Here is a 21,211-nt window from a genome sequence, read left to right as displayed (position 1 = left end):
CACCTCTGGATATCTTTCTCCTGGTATTTCCTGATGTTTCTTCTCCCCCTCTTGTCTCCAGTCTCCTCCTCTCTTTCTTGTCTCTCAACTCCTACTTCCAGAATTGCTCTGACTAAGACCTTCTCCAAATGCCTTTCAGCTTCCCTTTGTGTGGTGTCCCTTTTATAATTTAGCTGGTCCTTCCCTGGGGCAGGTGGATGTTTAGGCCAGCATGTGTATAACCTCATTGAGGCTGAAGTGTGATGCTGGTCCGACATCTTGGATTCAGTGTCTGTTCATGTATGCACATGCATGCAGGCATCTGTGGCTGGCAGTGGAGCTGCGTCTCTAATGGGACCCGTGGTAAGCATTTTCAATGGTTCTATTTCTAGTCTCTGATAAGGTTGTACCTACATTTTGTTGAGGCTCTGAAGGGGAAAGGTGCAACGCTCTTGTGTGAGGTTGCAGCTCTCATGATCAGATCCGTAAAGAGCCAGTAGAATTTGTCTATGTAATGTGACGGTCCCCTGTTTACTGACAGAGACTAATTGGGATTGCCCGAGGTTCCTTCTTACACACCTCTTGGCCATCGTCCACTAGCAGCTGGCCTCCTTGAGCACCCCGCTAAATGTCCCCATAATAAGGCTGGGGACTTAGTGAAAGCTACTTAGGACAGCAGCCTGCAGGGAGACCTTAGTAGAAGTCTCACAGCAAAAATAAGCTAGGATTCCAAATCAATCTAAAAGTCAAAGGGACTAGCTGAGTCAGCAAAAGGATTCAAATATTACTTTTTGGCTTTGCTTTACACCTAAATCTCAGGGTTATAATGCAAAGAACCTGCTGGGTGCCATTACCTTGAGGCTGGGAGTAAAGGAAAGAAGCAACAGGGTGATATAATCCGGTGACTGGTTTTGGGAACGACAGTATCTCCACAATAATACTGGCACTGCTGTATAATTTGATCCATCCTGAATTGCTCAGAGACACAAATATCAAGGACAAATATCAGACGTGTATGCTGTAGAAATACAAATAGACCCTAAAGGCATTAATCTAAACCCGTTCCTATTTGTGGACTGGAGTTGAAGTGTGTGCCAAACTCTATAACGTATGGGCTGGTCGATAGATTAGGAAACCCGGTAGAGACAAATACTCAGTTAAGGTTAGGAAACCTAACACTTTTTTTAAAAAAGTTAATAAATGTTTTGAAAAGAAGTCTTATGTTTAGTGTTCATTAGGTCCGTCAGACTGCTTTGCATAGATGAACATTTTTTGAAATCTGTGGGGAAAGGTATCCAAATGTAAACAACACTTAACTCTGTTGGCAGTCCTTTTTCTTCAGAAATACCATAAATAATGTTGCTGATGCGAGGACTCTGGCCTGTACTCCATTTCCAAATCCTTGAAAAGGGTCTATATGCTTGAGCGGATAACATTTTCTTCCAACTTCAGCAGTTGTAGTTGAAAGAAAATGGGGACTTCAATTACTAAAATAATAAGACGTCTTTCATGGTCACTTTGGTCTTCTAGCAGTTCAACAAATGTTTATAAACCTTCCTTTTATACTTATTATGTCTTATATTTCAGCCATGAGTGTTGATTCCAAATCTGCGGAGAGCGCAGTAGCTGAGATGGAGATACTAATGGAAACCGAGGGTGATTCTGAAATGTATATGGAAAGTGAGCCTGACACTACGATTAAAGCAGGAGAGGAAAAGACTGAGGCGGACATCTCTTCTGAAACTGAAGTGGATATCTTAAGTGACATGGAGGTGACCGCAGAAGAGCAGAAACCGACCGATGAAGAGACTCTTGCAGATGCTGACATCCGTGTATGTCCTGGGCTGCGGAGACACTCTTCTGAAATCGAAGCAAGAGATGTAAGTTGGTATTTTGCCAGTTGTAGGATGTGTACTTTTTTAAGAGTACCATTTGTAAGATAATAGAATAGTCTGAGGATGTGGGTGATTCTGAAATTTGCACACCTTTGACTGTGACTTGATAGTTATCAATTAACGGCGGACCTGGACCGATGGCAACATTTTGTGCAGGCATTCTCTTATAAGTTGATTACTCATCTCAGTGTGCCCTAGAGATATCAGTGGGATGTTTGCAATGATCAAATGTTTGATAAGCAGAGGCTGAAATTAGTTTATGGGTATGGGACATTAACCAGTGAGAAGGAGCTACGTCTGGAGAACAAGCACTTGTCCTACACGTATACACTACTGTGGGACTTCAATTTGCTTGCAGTTTTGTGGTTCTTGATGGAATTTTTTTATTGGTTTCTTTTGTCTTCTTTCCTTCTTTTTCTAGGCTCTCTGTGTATTGCTTCTCATTTCATTATATTTTACCATCTCACTAATTTATGGAAAGCGTTTTGGCGTAAAGCGCTATATAAACAAATACAACAAACAAGCAGCTACTGTAATCCTTTATCTGGGGCTTGTAAATCTTTTTCAAATGGCATGCTTTGCACATTCCTCCATTTGCTGGTTGGTCCGGAGCATTACAAGTTGTTTACTTCAAAAGTAAATATAGGAGTCAACGGGGACAGTTCTTTCATTACAATGCCTCTTGTTGCCTATACCCGTCAGATTGTTATTTTTCTGCAATTGGTCCGGTGGCAACAGTCTAAGTAGTTACTGTAGGGATACAGAAAACAGTCCCCAAGGGCAGGGTTTGCCAGAGAGACAGTGCAGGAATGCAACTGGCGGGGGAGGCAACCTGGGCCTGGGATCAGAGGGTAGCCAGGTGACCAGTGCAGTTACAGTTTCAGCCAGGAGTTCAGCAGGGGAGAGGAGGAGAGAAAGCAGAGGCAAAGAGGAAGGTTTTGAGGTTCATTCGGAACTGCAGATGGTTCTCCTCAAGTTTCAAGTGTCAGAATCCTAACTCTTTTCCTTACACTATAAACTAAACTGAAGAAGTAGTACGTTTCCTTGGCTCCGAAAAACGGCACGCCCCTCTCTTCTGGCCATGGGATCAAAACCTCATTGTATAAAGTTTAGAGTTCTCGAAGTTAAAGTTCCAACTCCACTTGTGGTGGGATCTCTCTCTTCCCCTTCTCCTGTCCTTGCTCATCCTTATGTGGCAGTCAACAACTGTGGGGGGGGATGTCTCCCTTCTCCTGGCCTTTCTCAGGCTTTTGTTGCATGCAGGTTCCAGACCCTGGTTGAACAACGTGGTTTACTCCCCTGCTAGGTACTGTGCTGAGGAAGCGAGATTGTGCTTCTCTCCCTATTTTGTTGTGGGTATTGGACCCCGGTTGACGGACCTGGTTTGCTCCCCTGCCAGATACTGTACTGAGGAAGGGGGATTGTGCTTCTCTCCCTATTTGGTTGTGAGTCCCGGACCCCTTCTTTATCTTGTTTCCTTTCTGTGGCGGCTGCGCAGCGAGTGGTTCCAGGCCCTGGTTACCGAGCCAGGTAAGGTGCATCCCTGTTGCTCAGTTCTGTTTCCTGCGTTCTTTCTTTGACACGGCTCTGCAGCGGTAGAGGCTGGTCGGTTGGAGTCTCTCTCCACAGCTGCATAGTTGGAGAGCTGGCCTCCGCTCTGCTCCCGCCCCTCAACTCTCTTCGGACTGCTGCCTGCAAACCGAAAAGGGACGTCGCCACTGCGTCTTGTTCGCATCCTCTTCTTTGCCCCAAGCCAAACGGCTTCCAGGCATTCGGCTCCTCTGGGGAGGATCTACCCATTCTGGTAGTCCTTCCTTCCTGGCTTTTTATCGTTAGGTTTGTCTGTCTTAGTCCTTGTTGTCTAAAACGCTCATGTTGGTTTTGCAGTCCATTTGGTAGTGCTCCGCAGCTCTTCCTTGTCCCAGTGGTGTTTTCACATTAGTTCCTTCAACTCCTACCTATTCTTCCTCGTCTCAGTGGTTTATATGGCAGTAGCTCTACAGAAACACATGGTAGAGATGGAGAGAGAGGGGTTGAAGGAGAGGTGTCAGTGTCATGTGTGTATACCATTTTCTGGACTATTAGGTAGTGGTCTCAATTCCATGGCCTTATGGGAGGTGCTCCATTTATGAAAACAGTGATGACATCCTGGGTTCTCCAGCGTGGATTCACATGCTCATGAATATTCCCTGTCGTCAGGCTGGGAATCCTCGGTAAAAGAAAAAATCAGTTTCAGTTTTATTACTGAACTGTCTTTCTCCTAACAACCAATCACTGAGCTCTGGGTTATACTGCCCGTAGCCAATGTCTGCCCTCTATCTAAGCCCCTCTAGCATCCATCTTCAGATTTTCACAGCACGTTCAAGTGTTGGGAGTCCTTGTGCTTAGCTCTCGAGCTTTTACTGCGTTTTTTGCTCTTTGGAAGAGTTTCATTGATCACCCTTCCATTTAACTGGGACCAGTTTTTCAGATTCTTTAGGGCCCCTCAAGGGCAGATTTCATCGAGTTTCTTCGTGGAGGCTTCCAGAAAAATCTTTAGGCCTACCCAGCAGCCACACGGAGGAGAGGGCGTGAGCCCCTCCTCACTGACGCCGTTCGCCGACACACACGTGGCCCCACACGCGGCCCTGCCTGCCCCTCGTGCAGCGACAGAGTATCCCGAGGCCCAGCAGTGCGGAGAAGAGCACTCACAGCACTGAAAGAGGCCGTACCACACAGGTTGGTCTGCAGCGTCTTGAAAATAGCTGCATTTCTTCAGAATCAAACACGGAAAGCCGTGCCTGACCTGCCTTGCCTGACCCCTTGATGCTGGGCGCAGCGTGGCACCAAAGCGAGGCTGCTGCCTCGTTGCTAGGAAACTAGCGCTTTTAAATCTTGAACACATCCGCTGGCAGCTGGGCCGCCGGCGTATCCGCCTAAGGCCCTTATAAGGCCCCTGTTTGCCCCCTGTTCGCACGCTGGAGCGCGCTACTCTGCCCATGCATATACTTGCAGTATGCTCTCTGTGTCAACATCTCAGTCGGAGGTGTAGGAGATCCCGCCATCCATTGCAGGAGTAGCAGGTTTCAGAATCCATGGCTACGAGCCCTGCCAGACGCAAGGTAGGCCATATGCCTCCCCTAGTTGTACTCCAGTTTCCAGCCACTTGCCTGTTTTTTTCTCTTTCCGAGAGTGCTTGGGCACTCATATGGGCCCTCTCTAGCATACGGCATCCAGCCTGTTTACCACTGCCACATGTAGAAACAGTACATGTACCTCAACTTGCCGGCTCATGCACTACAGACCCGCTCTCTGACACACTACTACTGGGTTCACACCTATACAATGGTCGCTAATAGACCACATTTGACTTGCATTGTGCCCTTTGGTCGCTAATAGACCACATTTGACTTGCATTGTGCCCTATGGTCGCTAATACACCACATTTGACTTGCATTGTGCCCTATGGTCGCTAATAGACCACATTTGACTTGCATTGTGCTCTATGGTCGCTAATAGACCACATTTGATCTGCATTGTGCCCCATGGTCGCTAATAGACCACATTTGATCTGCATTGTGCCCCATGGCCACTAATAGATGGTCGCTAATAGACCACACTTGACTTGCATTGTGCCCTTGTGCCTTGGCACTGTACCTAGCATGACAGCTGCATCTAGCCTGCCTGTTCTTGGCCACTTCAAATTGCTACTGAAATTGTACCTAGCCTGTTAGTTGCATCTAGCCTGCCTAGTCTTAGCCACCTCAATTGCCATTGAAACTACACCTAACTGACTATTACTCAGCCACTTAGCATGTACTCCCTGGGTCTTGCCTACAGGTCACCCTGGCTACCATTGTATATCGCCCTCCTCATCACATTAGGAATACAACCACTTAAAATAAGCACCAAAGTTAACACTCTGAGTCTTCGCACCACGTCCTATTCCACCCATCGCACCTGCCCTATCATGCTCAACACACAACAACCCAATGCTGGACTTAAAATTACCCACTATCCAGATAGCACCACTCTACAAAGGCCATGCAACACTACAGACAGAAACCTAAGTCTATGTGCTCGCCTGTCCAAACTGCATGAGCTACCAGCCAAGAAAGCTGAACTACTAAAATTCCAAAATAAAATACAGTTACCTTTGAAGGGTATTGCAGAACCCACCAGGAAACAGCCTAAGCCCAACAGACCCAGAATAAACAACTCAAAACAGACGACCAAAGGTAGTCATAACACCACCTGCCCTAACTTAACAGACCACAAACCATATCTCAAAGGTGTACTTATAAACGCTAGGTCGCTAGTCGCACACGCCACAGAGATCTCAGATATTATTGCCACAGACAACCTAGACTTTTTGGCCATCTCAGAATCCTGGCTACATGATATGGCTGGCCCAGCCTTATCACTAGCAGTCCCAGACAACTATACAATCCTACGTGGGGACAAACGTACCTACCGAGGTGGAGGTCTAGCAATCATAGCTAAAACTAGCCTGGACATGAGGATCATCACTACTACCAATATGCAATCCTGTGAATGCCTCACGGTCAAAATAGCCATCGCCAACTCCCAAACCCTAAACATCATCCTCATCTACAGACCACCAGGTCCTATCGGAACCTTCGCTGAGGACATCTTGACATCCCTGTCAAATAACCTAAAAAATACATCCCAAACAATAGTGCTAGGAGACTTTAATCTAGGCTATAATGACAATAAGGACACCCAATCGACAGCGATTGCCCTGACCTTGAAAGAGCTGGGATTCTCCCAAAAAGTTGAATTACCCACCCACAACAAAGGTTGCATCCTTGATTGGATACCAGAACATAATTGCAAAGTAAATATTACGGATTCTGTACCGCAGATCTGGACTGACCACCACCACCTGCTATTATTCACAGTGACAACCAACCGGGCCACTGCCCCGTCCTCACCCGCCCCACCTCTGCCAACGAGAAATAAAAAACTAATGACAGCAGAAAATCTGATGCCGGTTATAATACCTAAATTGAACTCACTACCTGACAGCATGGACCCTAATCTGTTAGTTGAACATTATAATGCAGCCATGACCTCAGCCCTGGATCACATAGCCCCGCTCAAACTAAGAAATAGCAAACCAAAAAACACCTCAATTCTTGGTTCACGCCCCATCTAAAAAATCTCAGGCTGGCCAAAAGAAAACTTGAAACTATTTGGAGAATTTCCCCATTAGTCAAAAATAAACTCAACCTCTCCAAAGCCTCCTCCCAATACAAGAAAGAAATACTATTAGCCAAACAAGAAACCTACAATACTAGACTATCCAACTCAAAATCTAGTGTCAAAGAACTGTTCAGCATTCTGAAAGAATTAGAAACACCCGTTGTACCCCAAGAAAACTGTACCAAGGATAAAAAATGGTGCTCTAGCATACAACTTGCTTTAACAAAGTAGCAAATCTACAAACCAAAATTGCCATCAAGAAGGCATCGCAAACAGCACACATCCCTCAGAGCTCAGCGCCACCGCCACAGCACAAGTTGGGAGCCCGATTCTGCTTTTCTAAGGTATCGATCATAGAGGTAGAAAAAGTCATCCTGGGACTTAAACCGTCCAACTGCAAAGGCGACCAATGCCCAGCACAACTCATCAAGGATGCTGCGAGAGAACTATCGCCATTTATAACCAAACTAATCAACTCCTCCTTTACCTCAGGTTCAGTACCGATCAACCTAAAAGAGTCCTGAGTACTGCCACTACTAAAGAAGCAAACCCTTGACCCTGCCATTCCGACTAACTTCAGGCCCATCACGACTGTGCCCTTTCTTCTAAAAATTTTAGATAAAGTATCTTACCTGCAAATTCAAAACTTCCTAGAGTCTAACCACCTACTTGGAACCCGTCAATCAGGATTCCGCCCGCAACATGGGACCGAGACAGCGTTAATAGAACTTAAGGCCCAAATAGATGATTGCAGAGACAATGGCCAAGCAGCCCTACTTCTCCTAGACCTATCAGCGGCATTCGACTTAGTGGACCACACAGTCCTCTGTAGTCACCTCGACTCGGCAGCCAACTTCTCAAAAGAGGCCATAATTTGGATCAAGTCATTCCTGAGTAATCGGACCATGAGAGTCTTCGCTCCATTAGCCTCAGCAGATCCAATTCCCATAATATGCGGATTGCCACAAGTGTCTTGTGTGTCACCCACACTCTACAATGTCTTCACTAAGCCTCTCTTTGATGAGATGGATCATCTGGGTATCGCCTACACCAGCTACGCAGACGATACCCAGATCCTCCTCCCGCTCTCAGGAGACTACGCCAAGGACCTGGCCCTAGTGAACAGGATCTATAGCATCGTTCAGGCATGGATGGCCACACACGGCTTATGCCTGAACGATGATAAAACTGAGCTTATCATCCTGGGCACCACTATCTATATATCCAAACTCAGCCCTGATTACGACAACTTCATTATCGATGGGAACAATATAAAAGTAGCTCACGAAGTAAAAACCTTAGGATTTTACCTAGACGCCACCATGAACTTTACCAAACAACTTAACTCTAGCTTCTGCCACAGCATACACATGCAAACTTATCAGAGCGTGCAAACAATTCCTCTCCACAGATAGTTGCATTACACTTGCCAGAGCCTTGATACTATCCAAATTAGACTATTGTAATGGACTTTACATTGTAGCAAATAAACAGACCATTCACAAAATTCAAGTGCTCCAGAACAATGCCTTGAGAGCAGCACTCAAGATTAATAAAAATGAGCATATATCCTCTACAAGAAGAGAATACAAATGGCTCTCCACCATAGACAAAATTCATCTCGAAATCGCTTCCCTCACCCACAAATGTATCAATAACAAAGCTCCACCTTACCTCATGGATAGATTACGCAAAAGGACTTCTTCCAGACCTACCAGAATAGCCAACGCAAACTGCCTCCAAGTTCCACGTTTCAGACTTGCCACTATTGGAGGAAATAGCTTCCCAGTCAAGGCTGCGCAGTTATGGAACTCCCTCCCCCATGACGTCAAAGAACCTCAGCCTTTCGCAAAATTTAGACAAAACCTCACTAGGTGGCTGAGAGCCAATGACAGCTAACTATTCCACTTGTCACATTGTACATAACTGTATATAACTACTCCACTTGTCACATTGTACATAACTGTATATAACTATATATTACGTGAACAGGGCCATGCAGGAGCATGCTCCTTGCTCCCCTGTCCTTGATCTCTCCCTGTTCCTATCTGCTTACTGTAATATTGCTGATGTCTGTCTACACGTCCTGCCGTTTCCTTGTACTTGCAATTAGCCGAGCATATCTGTAACCAAGCTCAGCGCATCTCTGTACCTTCATCTGATTTCTATGTATCTGTAACTAAATTGAGCATATCCTTGTCTGTTTGCGCCCTGATACTCCAGGGTATGGCGCGCCATACAAATAATAAACTAAACCATATTGAAAGGGAAGGATTCCACCCCCTTTTTGAAGCAATGTTCCGTCTGCGGCTTACACAGTGTTATCTCGGACGACAAACATTCCCAGTGTCTTTACTGCTGGTACCCGACGCACAAGGAGGATGATTGTACATTTTGCTGGGAATTCTCGACACGCACGTTCGGCGTATGCGGCTGAATGAATGGCTGCAGACCAAGGCCTCTGCACTTGGTGGCTCCCAGGAGAATGCCTCTTCTGGATCTGGGAAAGCTGAGCAGGCTTCTATTGGGAAGGACCCTAGTGCTTTCCTTCATTTCCAAACTTTCCAAGCACTTTAGAATTAGGCAAGACTTCTGTTAATTGTTTTTTGGGCAAGATTCTGTTACTATTGCTAGGCACCACAAAAGACCAGGTGGGAGGGGGCCATTAATAAAAAGCAGTTATTTAAATATAAGGTGCATTAGCTGAATCAATTTGTAAATGTTAAAGCTTATGCAGTTCTTAGCACATGACTCAAAAATACCCCCCCCCTTCCCGGAAAGAATGCAGCCTGTACTAAAAAGACTATAAGCCATTGCGTGGGGCCCGGCTAGCTCTAATAATTCAATGCACATCTACACAAACAAACAAGGGTTTTCTATAGGAATTACTGGACCAGATCAAATATAATTATGTTGAGTTCAATGTTGTGAGAATGGCGGGAAGATGTATTTATGAATGTTTATAGCATAGCATAGACAATTATGATAAACAAGAGCGACAGTGTACTCCTGCTTAGGCAGCATAATGCAATGTAGCATGTCCCAAACGGAACCCAGCCATGCCAGAAAGAAGAATTGTAGGAAGAACAGTTTTGGATGAGCTCTGCTGGTATCCAGTAACCAAGTCAAGAGTATTTAATCCCCAGGCCCAGCACCAGTCTTCAGGACCTGGGAGCCAGCCACGGACGACAGAATGCTGGTCGGAAATGGCAGAGTCCTCTGCCATTCCCCCAATCCTCATGATCTGTAAAGATTAAAATGTATTATCTCTTGCAAGATAGACTCAGTGCTAAAAGAAATGTGCCCAAAGTGTACTTCCTGGACGTGCTCACGCATTGAGGTGCTTTCCTGTGCTTTCCTCTGTTCTGGCCTCACAGAGTGGCGTGGTGTTCTCTGCCGCAGAAGCGAAGGAAAGAAAGTAACGAAGCGGCTGCAGGGGACTGGTGACCGTGGTGAGTTAAGCACAGTGCTGCTTTGGGGAAAGGATTACTGTTGGCTCTAGTGGAGGACAGTGCTCACGCTGCAGCTGCTGGGGCTGAAACGAGAGGTATCTGCTTTGGGGAAAGGATTACTGCCGGCTCTAGTGGTGGCCCCAGGACATTGCTCACGCTGCAGCTGCTGGGGCTGAAACGAGAGGTATTATCGTCCTCATTTCCTCCTCATTGTCTCTGCTATAGCGCTTTTTTAATAGCGCAAAAAATAGAGAAAAGCATATGGATTGCGGTCGAATTTCAGGCTGAAGCTGGCTTATTGAATTTCACATTAGTGTTAGAACTACAACATAACTGCATATTGCATATTGCTCCAGCAAAGTGTTCTGCTAAGTGTTAGGTGAGCAATTGAAGAAAGGAGGAAGTTTTGGATTCTGCTCTCCGCATCAAAAAACTTGGATTAAGGAACCTGGATTTTGCTTTTGCTGCACAAGGAAACATAGTGCACGAGCGGGTTGACGGGGAAAACCAGTGCTGGTTCCTGTAAATCTTCGCGTGGAGGCGGTGCCTTTTATGCACCTGGGCCACGCGAAGAGCCTGCGAGAAGTGTTCTGCTAAGTGTTTGGTGTTAGGTGCTCGGTGAGACGTGAGTATGCGGCGTGAACTGCTATATCGGTGAACTATTGTTAATCAAAACCCCGGGCCACTTTTGTATGTAAAGGTGAGTCTTGGGGGATAGCGGGGGGCAGTGTTCACTGGTTATTGACAGCAAGGTCTTTTTTTGGAGGATTCTAGTACTGTTCCCAAACAACATCAAACTATACAGAGACACAGCCTAGTTACATTTACAAACAATTTGAGCTAAACAAAGAGTCTCTTGGATTTATATTGCATATCGCATCTCCAGGACCAGGGGGCGGGGGACAGGCTCTTGCGGCTCCTTAAGCTGTCGGGCGTTCCCTGTGACCGAGATTTTGATGTACCTACGCACCATTGCTTCAGTGATACTCTAATTACCCAAATTACTGACTGATCCAATCTCTGTGCACATTCTTAGATCCGGGTACTGCGGGGTGTCTGTTGGCTTCACTCTTTGACCCGGAATTTACTGAGTATTTTGGTAATTGAGTAATCCCAATGCGATCAGGCTTATGCGGTGGGGCTGGCTTGCTTACGCCTGCACGGGAGCTGTTGGTGGTACCTCATGGAGTAAGTGGCACCCTGTTTGGAAACCATACAACAACTTCATTGAACATGCGAAGTCCACCCATTGTTGTGAACATATCTCTCACACCTGAAACAGGAGTTACATTTGCTGCTGATGATGAAGCAATAGCATTTGAAGCCCAAGAAACGGCCATTAAACTTGCTTTTACGCCTGGAAATCCACCCCTCATCTTGAACCAGCTGTGACTATTTTCAATGGAAAGGAGGAGGTTGAGGTTAGGATGGAAAGCTCTTCTACCCGGACCAAGATACCCCAAGTTCATAAGAAGGGGTATCGGGGGGTATCCTCTAACGTATTAGCATCCCAGGCGTCCAACCTAACCCTACTGTCAAGGCCAATCTCTGGTCAAAGGGTTATGGACCATTACTTTGTTAAATCTGCCACAACGAGCACAGAGATTAAATCTTTGCCAGCACTGAAGGGGACAGCAATGCTTGACCACTCGGTGATGGCTTCACAGTCCAATTTTGGGGGGCTTAGAGACTTGACAGACATCGGCATCATTGAACTGGCTGACCAAGCGGAAGGTGAACTGAAGGCCCTACATATGGAGCTTTCTATATTGCAGCCACCGAATCATTGTAATGCCCCCACGTTTGACTCTCCAACCCCCTTGGTTGATGTAATAAACGAAGAATCATCCCGCCATGACCATGAAGACCGACAACCATCTTCCCAAATAGGAGATGGTGTAGGAGTCCACGAAGGATCCTCTGAGTTACATCATACTTTGAGAGAGGTCAATGAGCGTATTTGCCTGTCTCACCCCACTGTATCGGCTTTAAATATGGTGTTAAACTCGTTTGTTGCCTTATATGACAACATTTGGGCAGAATTGAAATCTACTAACACTATTTTAGCCGATGTTACCCTAACACGTGAGGTTCGCTTTGCTAATTTGGGGACACGGGAGGAGGTGGAACATAGGAATGCCCTAGGAAACCTGGGATCTGTTATTGATCCAGGACCAAATGATCAGCTGACTACCTTGGGAGTGGGCTCTAAAAGTGAATCTGATCCTCAAATTAATAACCAAGTTCGGGGTAATACTGGTATTGATGTTGACATCATGGATATCACTAATGACCAACTCCCTTGTGGGGAAGAGGTAGAAGAGGCCATGGAAGGTGAAGGGGATTCATCCAAACGTCAAGCAAGCTCTCCGCTCTTAAAAAAAAAACTATCACTGTATTGAAGGGTAAAGCATCGAAGCCGAGAGCGGGGCCAGGAAAAATAGAATTTCATCTTTGAGAATGTTCCTCACCAGATAGTCCCCTTTACCGGAACAAGTGACCCCAGTTCATGTCCCTGTTTTAAATGCTCAGATTATACCTCAGAATGTACCAATTGTCGTAGGTTGGATGGTGCAACCTCTCTTTTAATTTCTATGCCAGAGCCATTGGTAAAGAGCGTGGAATTTTAGAGGGTAGAGGGGCCCCGAATTTGAGTTCAGGGCTGAGTTTGAAAGTCTCTCCTGCTATTCCATTCCCATTCCCCTACTCTACTGGATTTTGGGGTGAGCAGGGAGGGGGCATACACAGATTTGGCCCTTTCTCTAACCAATTTCTGTCTATTTGGGGTCCATCGGAGGGAGCAACTACCTCTGTGCATCCGCCAGGGAATAGTGTGGAAGGAAAAATTGTCCCTGTATGTACAACAGTAAGCCCTTCGGTCGACTCGAATGAGGCACTGACTGAGGACCTTAGAGGTGTAAAGGCTGCTCTCCGCCCTAGGTTGGCCACTGTGGGCATTTCCAATATACAATTGCCACCCCCATGTTTCAATCCTATTTTGACCCTGGAGAGGATGGTGGCAGGCTCTGGATTGGGAACATCACCATTCCTTAAAGAAGGGGTTGATCCCCTCCCTTACCCAGCCCCCCCGCCCCCGAATCCAACTATCCCAGCGTTTCAGCTGGAAGGAAGGATCTGTTGCAGCATCTCCATTATCCTTCAGGCGATGTTATGAGAGAACCCGTTAAAGCACCTGTTGGGAATGGTGATTTCCAGCATGGTCCTTTAAGTGCTCCATCAAATAAAAATTCCTATTCTGATGCTCTGAAGAGGAAAGTTGATTTACGACACACTAAAAAGGGTGGGGGATCACAAAATACACCAAGTTAAGATCCATTGTACATTAGGCTTGGATTATCAGATTTGTATGAACCGCCCAAATATTTTGACCATCTTTGCGGCTATCCCAAGCTTGGCTTTGGTGTCATCGGAGGCTTTCCTTCCCAGTTAGAGAGGATTTGAGCACTAGTATTAGTTCTCTTACCAGTGGAGAGGATAGAGACATAATTCTTACACAAAGCAAAGCGCTGGCAGGATTGGGTTTTGAAATTTCTCAAGTACAAATACCAGGGAGGGGAATACATCAGAATAGTGTAAGCCAAATCCAACATTAGTTTACCTAGGGTTGCCGCTACTTCTGGTGGACTGGCCCAAAGTGGAGTGATGAATGATATGGATTGGGCATCTATCATCTCCTCTCTATGGCAAAAATTGGTCCTATGAGAAGGATACCAGTTTGGGTGACCATTGGAAGAGTATAGCGCTATGCTTGAAATCTTGGAACACCCGAGGCAATGTTAATCTTTTTACCAATACTGAATGTATGAAAATGTTGAGAATAGCCAATTGTATTTGTCTGCAGGAGACATGGCTAACTTCGGCACCCACTCTGGACGGATATAGTGTTTTCATCCAATCTGCAAGAATTGGGACGGGGGGTAGACCATAGGGTGGTCTCTTGACTACAGTGGATGTCTCTTGGCCTTAGTGGGGTGGTAATTGCGGACCTGCCTTTTGGTGTCTTGGGGGTTGACTGTAGGTCTGTAGACAGATTGATTAATCTCCTACTGCTCAATATTTATTGCCACAGGGGTATTGAATTGGTTGATCCATTTGTAGACGGGCTTTGTCGGGTGGTGGATGAGTGGGTGGAAATTCACCCAGAGGGCAGGGTTGTATTTATGGGAGATCTGAATGCAGATTGCGCTCATTCCCATAAACTGTGGGAATTGGAAGAGACCTGTGGGGGTAACTCAGATAAGCAATCTGTTGGACAGAAGTGGAGAATAGGTCTGGGCGGTAGGGGGCTGTTCCCTTTGGTTGGAAAAATCATTGAACCACAGAACATCAGCGAATGGCATACATGGCACCGAGTGGACAGCTCATCATTGATTATATTTTTGTAGACACTTCCCTAATGAACTCTTGCCTGGCATTTCAAATCTTTAAAAATGATTGGAGTGACCACTGCATTCTTACGGCACAATTTCATTGGGTCCTTAATATTAGGAAGTGTCGGCAAAAATTGCAATTGATCGCTAAGGCAGGACATAATGCAGTGAAATGGACTGAATTGAATATTCGTTCTTTGAACTCTAATAAATGTCATGCACTGAACTGCTCGACTTACGATTGGAAACTTCAAAATTTTATTGCATCTGAATTCCAATCGTTTGTGGGCCAGATGACAGACAAGATGGTCCCGAGGAGGAGAGTGTCTGGCCTTCGTCAAGTTAAGCATGCCCACTGCTATAATGTCAATGTTGCATCCGCAAAAAAGGCCTTACGGAGATCAGTGAAGCAGATTCAGAGTACCGTTCAGGATGAGGCTACCCGTAGGAAGCTAATTGGGAAGCTCAAGCAATCGTATAAAAACTACTGCAAATCTATTAAGTCTGTAATGTTTCAGGATGATGCAGAAATGATGCTTGGGACCCTTATTGCTGCCAATGTAAGAGCATTCTGGTACTTGATGAATGGGCAGGACCCAAATGATGCCACTTGTCAATCGAATTCAATTTCAGAACAAGAGTGGATTAAGTTTCTGGGGAAAAGATTTGGGAAATACTCTATTGACTCTCCACTGGTTTTGGACTTGACTAGAGAAAACAGGTGGAATCCCCAAGTTGAATTAGATACTATCTTGAAACTGATCTCCAGATGTAAGCGATCAAGGGCCCCTGGACCAAATGGCCTAACAAATAATACCTTCAAGGACAACCCTAATTTATGGGCCCAGTTGCTGTGCCTGGAGTTCAGTGATATATGGTGTTCGGGTGTGAGCCCCGTATCTTGGAACACAGCTCACGTTTTACCGCTCTTCAAATGTGGCAGCAGGACTGATCCGGCGAATTATCGTCCGATTTTGTTAATCGATGCAGACTGCAAGATCTTTTCATCCTTCCTGCTGTCACATTTGGAGGAGTGGGCACACAGGTGTCATCCGTTGGATTCATTCCAGACGGGGTTTAGAAGAGGCCACTCAACCAATATAAACGGGCTTGCCCTGAAGTGCGTGCAAGAGGCGGCATGTATGACATCAGGGGGTTGCACGTACATGGCCTCAATCGACCTGACGGCCGCGTTCGATCGGGTTGACCGAGGCAGATTATGGGAAAAACTAGCCAGTTGGGACCTGCCTTTGGGGCTCTTGAGGCTAATCTGTTGGGTGTATGAAAATTGTGGAGTCCGGGTTCGCTTGAATCAAGGAGGAGATATTTCAAGGAGAATTAGATCATTCCAGGGTATCGGACAGGGTTGCACATTGGCTCTCTGGCTATTCAACTAATATTTTTCTGATGTAGCCATCTCGCTAATTAAAGGACTACTTGCCCCCAAGATCGGGAAGGATAAAATCATTTGGCTTGCATATGCAGATGACTTATTGATTTTTGATAACACCAGGGTAGGGCTGCAACAGTCTCTAATTAATTTTGAAGCATATGCTAAAGCCAATGGGTTAACAATCAATCCTTCTAAAACTTGAATCCTATCTTTTAGGAAAGCGAGGGTAAAGACTTGCGATATTTGTGGTTCAACTTTTCAGCCTATCCGGGATCCAAGGTTTTAATTGAGCCCATTTTACACAAAGCAAAACTGCTTGAAGCATAGGTTGTCAGGATTGACAAAAAGTTTGGTAAGTTTTCCCTGAAACCCGCTCTGATCTTCTATGAGAGTAAAATCATACCCAAATTAATGTATGGCCTGGAATTGCTTCCTGAGAGAGAGCGATATATTGAACCGTATAGAAGGCCGCATTTGGCAAAGACTGCTGGGTATGCCAAATATGATTCCGATATCTGCGATTAGATTTGGGAATTGTATCAATGTTGGCGCGGGTAAAGTGGGCCTGTATATCCCTGTATTCTAAAATTAAAACTGGAATGCCAAATACGTTGTACCATCTTATGGGTAGAAACCTGGATCTCTCGTCCACACTGATTTCCCTAAGGAATCGATCTGAGGCCATACTTGAGGTAATTGGGAAGTCAATAGAGCTCTTGATTTCTAACCCTATGTCTGTAAAACGTGCATTATTCGACTTTGATTGGTGTCAAACTGTTGATGAATTTCACTCTTATCCCTCTTTACTCCATTTGAATCATGAACATAGAGCCTGTGGCTCACCTTCAAAGGTCCTTCTACAATTTCCGGATAGACGGTACCGAGGTATTGTCCTTGGGGCGAGATGGAATATCCAGCATACTAGAGATATTTTAGTCAGAAGAGGGCAGATATCGGCGGATCAAGCTACATGCAGGTTTTGTCTGGCTAATGAGTCCTTAAAACATCTGGTTATGGAGTGTGATATATTACATCCATTTAGGATTAAATACCTGGAGTCTCTCAACGTTAACTCCATTATATATGATGATCTGGCATGGAAACGATGTCAGAGTATCCAAACCATTCATGGGGGCTTGGCTCTATCCGGATTTATTAAAAGTTTAAACTTATAGAGTATATATTTTTTCTCTTTTTTGTTTTTCTATGAGTTCATTAGGAACGTGAATTCCTTGTCAGGTAGAATTTGTTAACATCTCTCTGTATTTGAAGTTTTTACTATGTTGGAAAGGATTGAGCGCATGGCATGATTATTGGGATCACTGTACACTATCTTTTTTTTCATGTATTGCATTCTTTTTCTTTTTTGATTGTATTGGTGCAGATGATTCGTAATCTGGTTTTTAATCTTTGTGCATTTTTTTGAAAAAAATGTTATTCCTATTTGACTTGCCTTTGAAGTTTTGTAAAGGATTGAATAAACCATATGCACATTTTTAAAAAAAGGATAGACTCATGACCTTAATTCCCTAGCGTGATCAGGGGGTGCCCCAAAATATTTAAGTGGTGCTCCTGTAAATTGGGGTGCACTTTCAGTGGTGACCCCTTGACGTGACCTCAGTTTCTCCTCCGTACTTTGCGGAGCTCCAGGCCAAGTCAGCCACGCCCAACTATAGTGACCGGTCCCCTAAATCAAAAGTCCCATGTATCCTGAGCGACTTTAGTAAACGCCATTTTAAAATGAATCCTTTTGTAGTGAGCAGGGCGTGGCTCCAGAACGACAAGCATGGGGACTTCGTTACAGAGGGAAACTCAAGTGAACAACGCCCACCTGAGTATACTCCTGCAAGTGATAACAAAATGGGAACATGTATGTATTATTTGGTGATGTGAAAGATTATGGTGATGTGGATGTTATACGAGGTCAATGGAATAGGACTTGGTAATGTATTATGGCATAGGACTTTTGGTGATGTAGTATTGTTGACGAAGTATAAAATAGGACTTTTGGTGATAAGGATTGGATAGGATAGATTGGATTTCATGTGATGTGTAAAGGAGTAGATTGGTTAAGAGGTGGGTTATGTATTGAAATTGTCACGCATGTCTGTTTTTCTACTTTTTATAATGGAAAGGGAAGGAATGGGATCCCCAGCTTATAAGGACTAGGAGGTAAAGGTACCACACATTATTCTTCTTATGACGATAAAAGCAATAAGTGGTATTATAAAAGTAGTGGCTCGGTATAAGGAATGAGCCTGGATTTTAGTCAATTTTTTATATTTTCTCTTGCTGTCTTTTGTGGTAAAAAGGGAAGGAAGCTGGATGAGTCACGGTGTGTTTGTGTGTGGGTGAAATTAAAGTGAGAAAAAATAAGGGGGTGGGGGAAAAGTGGGTTGATCTGTATTTTTGAAGCATGTGCAGCATAGCAATAGGGTTTAAGTGAAGCATTAGGGGCGCGCTCAACATTATCGAGGAAGAAACTCCAATAAAACACATGCATAGGGTTCTGACACTGTATTGTGCCAGAATAAATAAACAATAGTAGAAACAAAGAAAGGCGGGATGTCCTGCTCCTGCCAGAGCAGGGCTTCCATAACAGAAACATGCTAGAAAAAATGTCCATCTTTGTAGCAGCAAAATATGAAGGGAACAATTACCAAAAAAGAGAAGAGATTCTAGATTTCTGTCAATTAGTTGAGGAAATGGAAGATCAGGAAGGTGAAAAAGAGATCCAATGTAAGGGGATATACCCCATAACGCCTAAACCTGCAGTAGGGTATAACCACCCAGTCTATAAGCCTCTAGAGGTAGAAACAGTGTCAACAGGATTATCAGTATTAGCAATGGGGGGGGCTCAAGAGCTTGTGCACCTCCATATAACCCATCCACAAGCTCCAATATACCTGTAGCATTGGTGTACCCAGAGGGTCCACAAAGTAGACATAGACAACGAGTTAGGAGCATTACAGGAATGGAGAGGAAGAAAATGGAGAGGAAGTTAAGGTGGTAGAAATAATGAAGAGGTAGGGAAGAAGGAGACAAAGGAGAGGAGGCAGTGAGAACCCTGTCCCTGCCACAAGAGGCAGTGGGGAGGGACAGACCAAGAAATAGACAAGATTTAATCATGGTAGTTCACAATCAGAATAATGCTAAAGGGGTAGAAAAAAAACCCGATATGCAGATGCCTCTAATACATAAAGGAGTAGGGATTACACAGTATGTGCCATGGCCTCAAATGGACAGACATAATTTGATTAAAGCTCTCCCCCAGTTTATAGACGGAGCTAGTAAATGGATCTATGAATTTGAAAAACAAAGAGCAGGGTTAGCCTTAGCAGTAGGAGGCATTAAGAGTTTACTGGTCACCATAGCTTGGGACCAGGGAGGGGACATATGGGCATGGGCTGGGGTAAGTCTTGCAGATAATGAACATGATGCAGCAGACTTTGATGAGGTAAGGGCAAGGGTATGGGCTGCCCTATGAAGTATGTACCCAGATACCCCGACTTATATTCTTTAATGCAGTGCACAATGGGTGATGATGAGGACCCAGTTAGGTTTATTCTTAAGTTACAGGAAATGTGGAGAGTTGAGACAGTACAAGTTTTATATTTTATTGAAAGAGTGGACTACCGAAAGAGGTCCAGAAGGCACTAGATACAATTGTGGGAATTGAAGCCAAATGGTGGGCAGAGATACAAAGTCTAATAGTCCACAATTGTAAGAGAATCAAGGAGCGGGACAGGGAGACAGTCCAGATGCGGCAAACAAATGAGGCAATACTAGTGGAAAAGAAACTAAATAAGGTTGTCGTTCAAGCACCAGTGAAGGCACCGGCTCAGGGGGAAAGGACAGGAGATACTCAACAAATTGGGAATGCCACAACTGCCCCACTATACAGTGACGGAGGCAGGCACAATGCGGTTGGGGGGGGGCAGTACCCCAACCTGCAGTGGCATTGTGAAGGAGCACCAAGGAGTAAAGGAGGCTTTAGTGGGGATAGGGCCCGGGGAGGATTGGGAACATGACAGTGCTGGTGTTGCGGAAAATGGGGGCATTTCGCATGGGAGTGCAGGAACAGGCCTGGGATGAGATTTAATTATGGGCCATCAGCTCCAGGGCAGGGATCCCAAGGGCATCAAGGAAGGAGACAACAGCAATTTGTGCAGAGGGGTCAAAATCAGTTCCCCTATGGGGCTGACGGGCAAGTGCAACAACTACAGCAGAGTGAGGGAACATTGACGGGGGCGGCCAGGACAAATGCATATTCTGATTAGGACAGCCCACAGAGAGCACTCGCATGTCCAATCCTTTTGATAACCGCACACCCTGAAGAGGCGCCCATGGTGGAGGAGGAAATAGGAAACAGGCAATTTATATTTATGGTAGATTCAGGTGCAACCAAATCATGCATCATGGAGGGGAACTTTCCATTATCAGGTAAAACTCTTTACATGCAGGGATTCTCTGGGACTATTTCTACAGTGTCATACACTGAGGAGCTGGATATAAACGTGGGAGGGTAGGTAGTATGAGCCCCCTTGTTATATGCAGAGAGTTCCCGAGACCTTGTTGGGTAGGGATCTGCGCAGTACAATAAGTATAACTGTATTTTTCACAGATCAAGTGGTAGTGTGTTCCACTCCAGGGATGTGTATAACTCAAGCAATGGTAATAATCAATGCATTAGCAAGGGTGTCACTAGTACACAGGGTTCCTGTGGTCCCAGATATATTTTTTCTATGGTATTAAGGGTATTAGTAAATGCAGTGCTTCAAATTGCTACAAAGTGTTGGCAAGTACCTACAGATTTTATTTTCTGACCCATGGTGCCACCCAAGATGGTTGCAGGGACAATATTGTCATTAGATTTACAAGGACTACTAGTGTCAT

The 21,211-nt window shown here is 45.1% G+C and overlaps 1 protein-coding gene across 3 annotated transcripts in view; it reads left to right on the top strand.

Annotated features, from left to right (window-relative positions):
* RNF213 (ring finger protein 213) overlaps positions 1 to 21,211 on the top strand; it is a 3,248,263-nt gene that overhangs the window by 2,084,723 nt on the left and 1,142,329 nt on the right. For all 3 annotated transcript variants that reach the window (XM_069655189.1, XM_069655190.1, XM_069655188.1), the window contains exon 32: positions 1,567 to 1,859. In XM_069655189.1, coding sequence (XP_069511290.1) covers positions 1,567 to 1,859 — 293 coding nt within the window. The remainder of the gene's footprint in view (positions 1 to 1,566; positions 1,860 to 21,211) is intronic.

Source organism: Ambystoma mexicanum, chromosome 3q (genome assembly GCF_040938575.1).
Source record: "Ambystoma mexicanum isolate Mex_15411 chromosome 3q, UKY_AmexF1_1, whole genome shotgun sequence".
Classification (NCBI taxonomy): domain Eukaryota; kingdom Metazoa; phylum Chordata; class Amphibia; order Caudata; family Ambystomatidae; genus Ambystoma; species Ambystoma mexicanum.
The sequence above is the reverse complement of the archived record's forward strand: the minus strand, read 5'-3'. Positions and strand labels throughout refer to the sequence as shown.